Source organism: Olea europaea, unplaced genomic scaffold (genome assembly GCF_002742605.1).
Source record: "Olea europaea var. sylvestris unplaced genomic scaffold, O_europaea_v1 scaffold635, whole genome shotgun sequence".
Lineage (NCBI taxonomy): Eukaryota > Viridiplantae > Streptophyta > Magnoliopsida > Lamiales > Oleaceae > Olea > Olea europaea.
The window spans coordinates 271,208-281,669 of NW_019264714.1; the positions used below are offsets into that span (position 1 = coordinate 271,208).

The window sequence follows — 10,462 nt, forward strand, 5'->3', positions numbered from 1 at the left end:
TTGACACCCCTCTCAAGCTGAGCATTGGATTCGAGCGTACGTGAAGCTTGGATCGGAAGAGTTCAAATAGAGGTTTGGACACACTTTTGGTAAAGACGTTAGCAACTTGCAAATGAGAGGGCACGTACTGGGTGTGAAGCTTGCCAGCGAGAAAACGTTCATGAAGAAAGTGGTAGTCAAGTTCAACATTCTTGGCCCGTTTGTGAAAAACTGGATTAGAGCTTAAGAAGATGGCGCTCTTGTTGTCACATAGGAGGAGAGGCCATTGTGGAATTAATACTTTGAGGTTGCTGAGAAGAAGTGTGAGCTAAAGAAGTTCAGCAGTAGTGAGAGCTAAAGCACGATACTCAGATTCACAACTGGAGCGAGAAACGGTAGGTTCCTTCTTGGCACTCCAAGAAACCAATTTACCGCCAAAATAAATATAGTAACCAGAGGTAGAACGGTGAGTATCGGGACAGTCTGCCCAATCTGCATCAAAGTAAGCAACTAAAGTACTAGGAGCAGCGGATGGGCGAAAAATGAGCCCAAAATGCAGCATGCCTTTAACATAGAGAAGAATGCATTTGACAGCAAGAAAGTAGTCTTCAATCGGAGAGTGGAGAAATTGATTGATAGAGTTGACGACATGAGCAATATCTGGAAGGGTGATGATCAAATATTGGAGAGCACCAACAAGAGATCTGTAAAGTGTAGGATTCGAGAACAAAAGACCATCAGCAGATAGGGTCTGGGATACTATCATGGGGATATGAATAGGTTTGCTGTCAAGTAGTTGGGCACGTGTGAGAATGTCTCGTGTATATTTCAATTGATTGATGAAGAGGCCATCAGAGGTGGTTGTAGACTCGAGACCAAAAAAGGAGCTGGGAGGACCCAAGTCTTTGGTGGCAAACTTATAATTGAGTTTCCAAGTAAAGCTAGCAAGGAGAGATGAGTTGTTGCATGTAATAATCATGTCATCAACATAGAGAAGCAAATAGATTATGTCAGAGTGCTTATGATAAATGAATAGTGACGTGTCTGCACGGCTGCAATAAAAATCAAGTTGAATGAGAAAAGAGCTGAGACGTTGAAACCAAGCACGAGGGGCTTGCTTTAGACCATATAGAGCTTTCTACAACTGAAAAACATGATTACGAAAGTGTGGGTCAATGTACCTAGGAGGTTGCTCCATATAAACATGTTTAGTAAGATAGTCATTTAGGAACGTATTTTTAACATCAAGTTGTCGAAAAGGCCATTTGTTGGTCACAGCAAGAGAGAGTACAACATGGACTGTGGTAGCCTTGATGACAGAGCTAAAAGAATTAGTGTAGTTAAGACCAGGTACTTGCGTGTAGCCCTTGGCAACAAGACGGGCTTTGAGATGCTCGATAGATCCATCGGGCAAATATTTGATTCGAAACACCCATTTGGAACCTATAATGTTGGTGTTGGTGGGGCGACGAACCAATATCCAGGTGCGATTGTTTAGCAGGGCTTGAACTTCTTCATCCATGGCAGCGAGCCAAGCGGAATTCTTATCGGCAGATTTGAATCATTTAGGCTCAGTAGATGCAAGAAGAGCATGAAGAAGGCTAGAGGAACCCACAAGTTCGAGATGCGCTAGGTGGCACGTTTTGAAGATGCCAACTTTAGCTCGTGTGAGCATAGGATGGGAACCCAATGGAGCAGCAACAATAAAAGTGCATTCAACAATAGGTAATTTGGTGATAGGCTCCGGACAAGCTGGACTAACATCTGATTGTGATAGAGATGGACTTGTATTAGTTGCCTACAAAGGCTCATCCACTGGATCAGTACAAATAATATACAGGTTGGATCCAGATTGAGGAATATGTTGAAAATGTGGTGTAGGAGAATGTGGGGATATGCTTGTGGGAAGCAGATTTGATTCCAGAAAATTTGAGATTTGGGGAGAGGATATGGGCTGGGCTTGTGAGGAATGTTGGAAAGGAAAGTGGTTTTCATCAATTTGGGCATAAGGAGTGACATAAATTCTGGAGGTAGTGGGGTCAAGACAACAAAAACCTTTGTAAGATGAATTATAACCAATAAAAATATAAGGAATGCTACGAGGGGAGAACTTGTTAGTCATGTAATCATGTAAGCAAGGATAAACATGACAACCAAATGGATGAAAGTTTTCATAATTGGGAGAGGAATTATATAAAAGCTGAAAGAGTGACTTACCTCCGAGAAGCGGTGTGGGTAAGCGGTTTATGATGTAAGCCCCAGTGCTAAAAGCGTCAATCTAGAAATGAGTGGGAACATGAGAGTGGAAAAGTAGAGCCAGACTTGTTTTAGTAACATGACGATGTTTTCGTTTGGCACGACCATTTTGTATGGGTGTATAAGGGCAAGAGAGTTGATGATTAATACCGCAGGTACTAAGATGTGCTTTAAAGCAGTTGCTAGTGAATTCTGCACCACCGTCACTTGGAAATTTGTTTATACGAACAGAACGTTGATTTTCCACAAACGTTGGAAATTGAATAAAAGTATTAAAGAAGTAGGATTTCAATTTTAATGGGTAAAGCCAAGTGAAACGAGAATAATCATCAATAAATAAAACATAGTATGGGAAACCCAAATTTGATTTTACGGGAGATGGGCCCCATAGATCGCAATGAATAAGTCCTAATACCTTTGAAGATCGATGTTCATTACGAGAATAGGGTAGACGATGATTCTTTGCAATTTGACATGTACTACATAACACAGAGGATGGCAATACGGAGGTAAGAGAAAGCTGTCCTTTTTTATTTAGAAAAGAAATAACAGAGTGATTCACATGTCCAAGATGAGCATACCATAAATCTTATGAAGTCTGAACAGATTTATTTTTTAGGACAGAAATAAAAGTTGAATTGCCACGTTCTAGCACATATAGCCCACCATCTCGTTTACCGATTGCCACCACCTTTCCCGTTTAGCGATTCTGAATAGTGAAAAAAATTATTAGTGAACGTAACAGATAACGAAAAGTCACTCGTTAATTTACTAATGGACAAAAGATTTTTAGTGATGTGAGGAACAACCAAAATATCTAACAGTTGAAAATCGGAGGATTGAAGAGTTTACCAGTATGGGTGATGGGTAGGGAGGCACCATTTTCGACAATAACACAATCCTTACCCATATAAGAAGTGGACTGATCCAAGAAAGTTTGGGTTGGAGTCATATGGGCCGAGGCCTCTGTATCTAAATACCAATAAGAAGCCTTATGTTCAGAGACGGAGCAGAAGAATTGAGGCTTTCTGCAAATTGAGCCTCGGGAGTATGACCATGGCAGTCATACCGTTGTTGGCACCGGTATGCATAGTGAACCTTTGCGCGACAGATTTGGCAGCGTGGGGGTCGTATGCTGGTGAAGCGTCATTGTCTTCATCCATGGCTGCTAGTTCGACTGTGTTGGTTGCGAGAAAAGGAGCTTCGCTGATTCATCTTCACAGCGTAGCGATTGGTTGCTGTGAACACTGCGGGGACGGTGCAGCCGGCTCCAGGGATTTTTGAAAAAGATCAAAGCTCTCTGCTTTTGGCCCAAGATATGGAAAACTTGGCAAAGGAGTAAGAGCCATTTGAGAGGAGGTCGAGAATTCTGACCCCAGACCTCGGAGAAACCAGTGCACTTTGTCGATGCCATCGACGAGTCATCCAATTGTGTGGAGCTGATCGCATAGGGCCTTGAAGGTGTCGGCGTACTTCGAAACAGACCTGGTACGTCGTTTCATCAGCTGCAAATCATCTTTGAGATGGATTTCACGGGCCTTGGAACAGTGGCTGAAGGTATTCTCTAAGGCAACCCACACCTCGCGTGAGTTAGAGAGCCCTACCACTTCTGCCATGGCGTCTTCGGTGAGAGAGGACAATAGAAGACTAAGGAGACATTGATCAGTTTGTTTCCATGCCACATGTTTTATATTTGGTGTCCGAGAATTTTCAAGGGTAAAATGGGGTGGAGTTTCTATAGTTCCATCCACATAGCTGATTAGTTCTTGGCTCTCTAAAAGGGAAAGCAATTGGCTCTTCCATAGGAGATAATTGGAAGAGGAGAGTTTGATTGTAACCATGTGGATATTGAAAGGAAGAAGGTTGGAGGAGGATTCAAAAGCCATGGAAATGGAGATAGGATTGTATAAGGGATGTTAATCCATAGTGTGGTTTGATACCATGAAAGTGTTTGAAAATCACCACACTTTCTAGTGGTGAGTTGATATCATATTTATATCCACATTTACATCATTGTATATGGCATGATTACAATGAAATGGAAATAATACAATTGAATAAAAAAATTGAGCAGACAAAGTGAAAGGCTACAATTATGGGTCAATGAAAATGCTGGGATTAAGGTTGAGAATCTATAGCTTCATCCTTGACAACCACCACCAACTAAAAACACTGCGAACAAAATCACTAGATAACTTGATCCAAAATTAGAGCCAACGCACGTAGAGCCACCACCTCTTCTTGTAACTACAACCACTACTTTCACAATATAATCCCCAAATTGCTGACGTCGCGACCACACCACTACTACCGCCTATATCATCAATCCTTACCACCACCTCAAATCCACCATCCTTTTCACCTCTACCAGAAAAAATTGATGTAGAAGAGAAATAGATGGGCGCAACACAAGAGGTAGGGACGATGGGTGCGTGCGCCGCTGCTTCGTGTGCAATGGTGATGGATGTGGTTCTAGAGTAGCGTGCATGAGCATCGGTGATGTACCTATAGTTGACCGCAATGTCCAGTGCAGTGCCTGTCGTCAGTGTTGCACCTATTGCTGCCCATGTCGATTATTAGTTCAGTGTTTGTCACCGAGCGCATGAGCACTTAGAATACCGGAGGGTTGGCTAGAGGGAAGGTGGAAAATGAAGTCAAAAATGTTTTTTGAAAGATGAATTAAGGTTTTGTGTGGTGGGTGTTGGAGTAGATTATTTTAATTTTATAATATTAAAAGGGTTAAATTATTACCTGATTTTCGAACAAATACTTTCAAATTTAATTTTTGAATTGAGAATTTGAAAACCATGGCAAGATGTAATTTCCACCATTACAATTTCGGGTCATTAAGAAGTTTATACAATATTCAGGTATTAATTAAAAAAAAAATCATTTTCCCTTCTTTCTATATAGAGTAGGGTTGAACAACGACATCGTTAAACCGAAAATCAAAATGAATATGTTTTTTCGAAATTGTTGGTTTGGATCCATGTGGATCCGTCAACATTTTAATTTTGAATAGAGCCAAACCATTTCGAAATGGTTTGATATAGGTTTCAATTTTCATAAATATACATTAATATTAGACCCAACCCAATTAGCCAATTGCCCATTTCAATTAATCAATTAATCCATATCCAATTATCCATCGGTCATCACAATTGTATGTCAAGCCCTCAAATTGGTTGAAGTGTTAAATAAATGCTGCTGAACCATATTCGTGGATCACCCATCACAATTAGATAGATAGTTAAATACAAATTTTATATCAAACTATCACACTTTTTTTCCCTTCTACTAATCAATGTCTCAAAATTTGGCTCAATTTTTAGCAAACTTTACCCATTTTTCTTAAATTTTCTATAATTAATTGCCATATTTTATTGATAATTGTGTTGTTTTGTTCCGATTTGTCCCAAATTCCCTTAAAATTTTTAGTTGAAGTTTATTTTTTGTTAATCTATTTCTCAGTCTCTTGATTATGTCACTCAATTTAATATTTATTTTTAATTTAGTTGCTAGATTTACTATTAATTGATATATACATTTGGACATTTGGTGGATAAATGAAATGGTCGTTATGAAGATTTGACCAAGACTTTTGACATATTACTTTGGTGGTAGAAATTGAATGTAAATAAGTGCAATATCTTCGATCATATGACAAAAGATGTGCGAACTATTCAAATATTAATAACTGCTTTTGAGTTTGCATTTCCTACTAGTGGTAAAATTCTTGATTCTTTTGAAGTTCATTGAGTGCAAAGATGGTTGTACCAATTAGTACGATTAAGAGGTTAGAACTAAATTTGTCTTATCTTATTGTTATATTATAATGATTAGAAGTGTAGAATTTTGTTTTCTAATATTTATAATGATACTAGTTTTTAACATTCTAACATGAAATTTTAGAATAATATTTATGATTTAAACTTCGGTTTTAAACCAATCCAAATCGAAAGAAGTTGTTTGGTTTGATTTGAAAAAAAAGAACAATAATAATAATAATAAACCTCTTCACGTGGTTTGGTTTGAAATTTATCATAAATTGCTCAAATCAAATTATGTTCCCTCTAATTTAAAGCATAAAGCGAAACGGAAAGTATAATACAACTTCTCTCTCTACTCTCTAGATTCCTCACATATTTTAGTAACAGATCCAGCAATCAATGAACAAGGCCACCGAGAGTAGTATGGCTCCAAATTTGGTTTTTTAATATAGAAAATGGGTTACAACAACTTCAATAGATTTTAATCTGAGGAAGAAAATGGAGTTTTGAATTGGTTAGAGATTTCGTTCCGGGGAAGAAATGGAATGGAGGATTAGCAAGCGAAGCATTGGTTTTCGATAGTTGTTTATAGGAGAAATAGGGATGAACAGGGAGAGAGAAAAGGTAGGGAGCGACCACAATGGATTGAGGATTAACAATAGGTGGACCAGTAAGAGGAGCAATGGTTGCCAACGGTGGTGATGCGGAGAAGAGAAACGGGTGAAGAGTGAGAGAGAAGAGGTGGAGTGGGGATGAGGCGAGGCGAGGCGAGGTGAGGCGGCGTGGGATGAATAGTAAATGTGACTAGTTATTTGTGTGATTTATGAGTAATAAATAATTTGTGAACTATTAATGTGAGATTTATGATTAAATATGTTTATGATTGTGATCCATAAATTGTGTTTTATGTGACTGTGACTTTGTGTGATTTATGATTAGCATGTGATTATAGAATTGTATATTATTGTGATTGTGGGATGTGTATTTAAATTATAGGTCACAAAGGTGATCATCTGATTTTTAAAATTTTTCAGAAGTCTGTTAATTTTGAAATTATATTTTGAGACATTTGTAATAGTGAATTTTTTCCATACATCTAGAGGTGGACATAATTCCATTTAGTTCTGGTTCCAAGATAATTGAATCTAACCATGGACCAATGTTTTTTAGATAATGGAACCAAATGATTTTTTTTTTTTTTTTTAAGATACGGAACCAAACCGAAATAGAACTTGGTTCTAATTTGGTTCAAGTTACATTACTAATTGAGAAAAAGAACCGAAGATTGAGGCTTCAATTCTAGCTATCCATGGGCGGTGGTGGTTGAGCGCAACGATAGATGACAGGCGGCAGTTGATATCCACATGAGAGTTAACATATAAATTGAAAATGAGATTGAATTTTGAATTTTTTTTGGTATGAATTGTGATTTACTTATTTGTAAAAATATTTTTATATAAAAAAAATAAAATTTTAAAATTGAGTTTGGTTCTTGATTCTAGAACTAGAACCGAACAAAAACTAGAACCAAATGGTTCTCGGTCCTAAGACTTAGAACCATTAATTATTATTATTATTATTGTTATTATTATTTTTAGTAGAATTGAACAGAATCGCTCGATTTGGTTTAGTCTAATTTGATTTGGTCATTTTGTGCACCCCTGCATACATCAATTGAGAATAGGCCCATCTTGATGGTAATCACAGTATTCGTAAGGTCTACGTGCCACTTCATTGAGGCCACATTGTCCTATATAACTCAAGCTGCAATTGACCTTAGATCAGTGTGGTTCTACGGGCTCAACATAATTTGTATACTAGGGTACTAAGAATATTCTTGGTATTAGAGCTAAACTAGTTCACTACATTGATCGTAGCTGCACGACAAATATATATTGTGTTATGAAGTGGTATGATTGTTCAAAACCAACAATAAAAGAAAAAAAAAAAAGTTAGGCCATGCGGCCGCATGGAACCCTACCGAGACCAAATGGTCTCGGTAGGATTGTACCATGCGACTGCATGGGTTTGTACCATGCTGTCGCATGGTACAGAAAAATCGACCGTTGGGTCGTTTTTTGTTGGTTTTTTTGTGGCTTTTCATCCATAAGGTGCATCACTTCGTGAAGCTATACTACTTGGCTATAAATAGATGATCCTGGGTCATTGAAAAATGTTGAAAAAACACCTATTATATTGATACTTCTTGAGATCAAATCCAAAAGGAAATAACCTCTCATATTCATCCTTTTCTTTGTGTTCTTAAGTTTTAGAGATTCAAACAAGTGTTTAGTGTTTGAATCTCTATAAGGCTTGATTAATCCTTCAAACCTTTTGCCGGATCACCCTTTAAACACCAAAATAGTGGGGGCAAATTCGTTTGAGGACAACAATCTAAGATTGTGTTTGAGCCTTCAATTTCTTCATATATATACTTTGCTATTTCTTCATCTCCTATACCTCTTTCGATTTTTTTTTTATTTTGTTTGTAATTCGTTCTCATAATATCTTTGGTGGAGTAACATTATTTCCAACATTTTCTTTACCAAATACACTCAAGCATTTCTTTCTATAATCTCTCCATTACTTTTTGTGGAAAAACAGAGAGGATTGCAGATACTTACTAAAGTATGGCATAATTTAGATCAATATATTATTGCTTCAAGAGGAACTCGAGTTGAGATTCACTCATTTGTTCCAACACTTTCCTATCCTAAGATAATACATATGAGATTTTTGAATTTAGACTCAACCCAAACCTATTCTTGGATAAGTTGTTCAATGGTAACCATGGATAGTGTGGTCCTGGATAAGTTGTTCCCTTAATTTCAAGAAAGTAATTCCCCATATATGAAAATACAAAAGAACAAAAAATTACTAAGATTATATCTAATGGTTTTTAGGTTTTGTTTCCAAATGTAAGAAGAAAAACTGTGAATTCAAAGCAATCTTGGAATTGTATCACGTACTTGGTCAATGACATGCTTTGTACGTAAACAAGTTAAGCAACTTTCCTCTAATATTTTTTTAGTCCTAAACGAGAATGGATGATTTCTTACTAACCTCCAAATCATATTTAACTTGTCGTAAATAGTTTTACTAAAAACATTTTTATCAGAGCTTAAATTATAAAAAAAATTGTTGTATTTATTTATTTAAATTTTTTTTTCAATGTGCTTTTTTAATTAAAATATACATTTGTCTATTATATACAATAATGTGATGGAAAGAGAGCACATGCTATATGAATTATTATTACTTATTTATATAAAGATATAGTGAGGCCTTGGGTGTGCTTAGTCCTCGAAGAAATGCTCTCATTTAAAACTCCACATGCAATTTTGTGATCTCTAATATGTGGGTAGGGTCTTATTTTGTCATTTTGTTATTTTTTCGACTAATCAAACTTCAATTGTAATCACACATTTTATGGACTTAGTAATTTTTATCAAATATGTATTTCGTCGATTTTTATCAAAATTTATTAAAACTTTTATTAAAAGCTTTATCACACAGGTCGATCCATCATATAAAACTAATTATGTAAGTGGGGTTTTAAAACTAATTATTTAAGCATGGTTTTAAGAACTCATTTTCAAAATTCACTTTTGGACGAGGGTATGTCATTTGTGTCAAAAACAAACATAGTATTCAATGTGATTTGTATAGCCAACAACAATTGGTTATCCAATCAATAAATAAAAATGTTATTTATTTAAAACATGTTGTCTTATAATGATGAAAAGTGAGTGGTATTCCTTGCATCATTTCTCATTTAGGTCGAAATCAACATGGCACATAACGTGGGTAAACTAGTAGTGTCATGTCATTATGTTACATCACGAGTTTTTTATTCAATTGTTAGTGTGTCGATTCATCAATTTTTCATTTTTCATGTAATACAAAAGTTGTAGAGAATTGAACAACATTACACAATGACAGTTTATATGAAAACTTTTAATCATCGAATCAAAAATTAGAAGTCAAATTACATGGTAAAGGTGCCATTAAAAAGCCAAATATGCTTTGGAAATAACAAATTTTATATATCTATTTGTGGTTGGAATTAATGACTTCAATTTTGTTGTTTATCAAAAAATCTAGACTACAATGTTTTTTGAAAGGCTCGTAGCAGCCAGTGGAGCACAGATAGACAGGCAAATATCCAAATGCCTAACTGGTACGCAATACTTTATTGTATAGTCTCAACTAAACAATATCCAGTCAAGTACACATGATTGTGAAAACGCGTCCAGAGCAACTTTGACACGTTTCGTCATATTTTTAAGATTTTATTTTCAATTAATTATTTTATTTTATGGGGTCAATATTTTTTTTTATCAATTTTTCAACCACACATTTCATTAAAATTTATTAAAAATCTAATTTTTATTTAAACTAAAAAGGAGCTATGTTATTTTCTTCTTTCACAGTTACATAATCATGTTGTATGTGCA

The 10,462-nt window shown here is 36.1% G+C and overlaps 1 protein-coding gene across 1 annotated transcript; it reads right to left on the minus strand.

Moving 5' to 3' along the window:
• Positions 1–307: 307 nt before the first annotated feature.
• On the minus strand, positions 308–1,501 carry LOC111389955 (uncharacterized mitochondrial protein AtMg00810-like). The gene is made up of 2 exons (XM_023014943.1): positions 1,161–1,501; positions 308–1,031 (listed from the first exon to the last, which is right to left on the minus strand). The coding sequence occupies exons 1-2, from the start codon at positions 1,499–1,501 to the stop codon at positions 308–310; spliced, it is 1,065 nt and encodes a 354-aa protein (XP_022870711.1).
• Positions 1,502–10,462: the final 8,961 nt, after the last annotated feature.

Excerpts from the sequence above, each read along its gene's own strand:
- LOC111389955 (XM_023014943.1), bottom strand. The coding sequence starts at position 1,501 with ATGGATGAAGAAGTTCAAGCCCTGCTAAACAATCGCACCTGGATATTG. Across the intron at positions 1,032-1,160 it reads TATATGGAGCAACCTCCTAG|CCGTGCAGACACGTCACTAT; the intron begins GTACATTGACCC and ends TTTTTATTGCAG.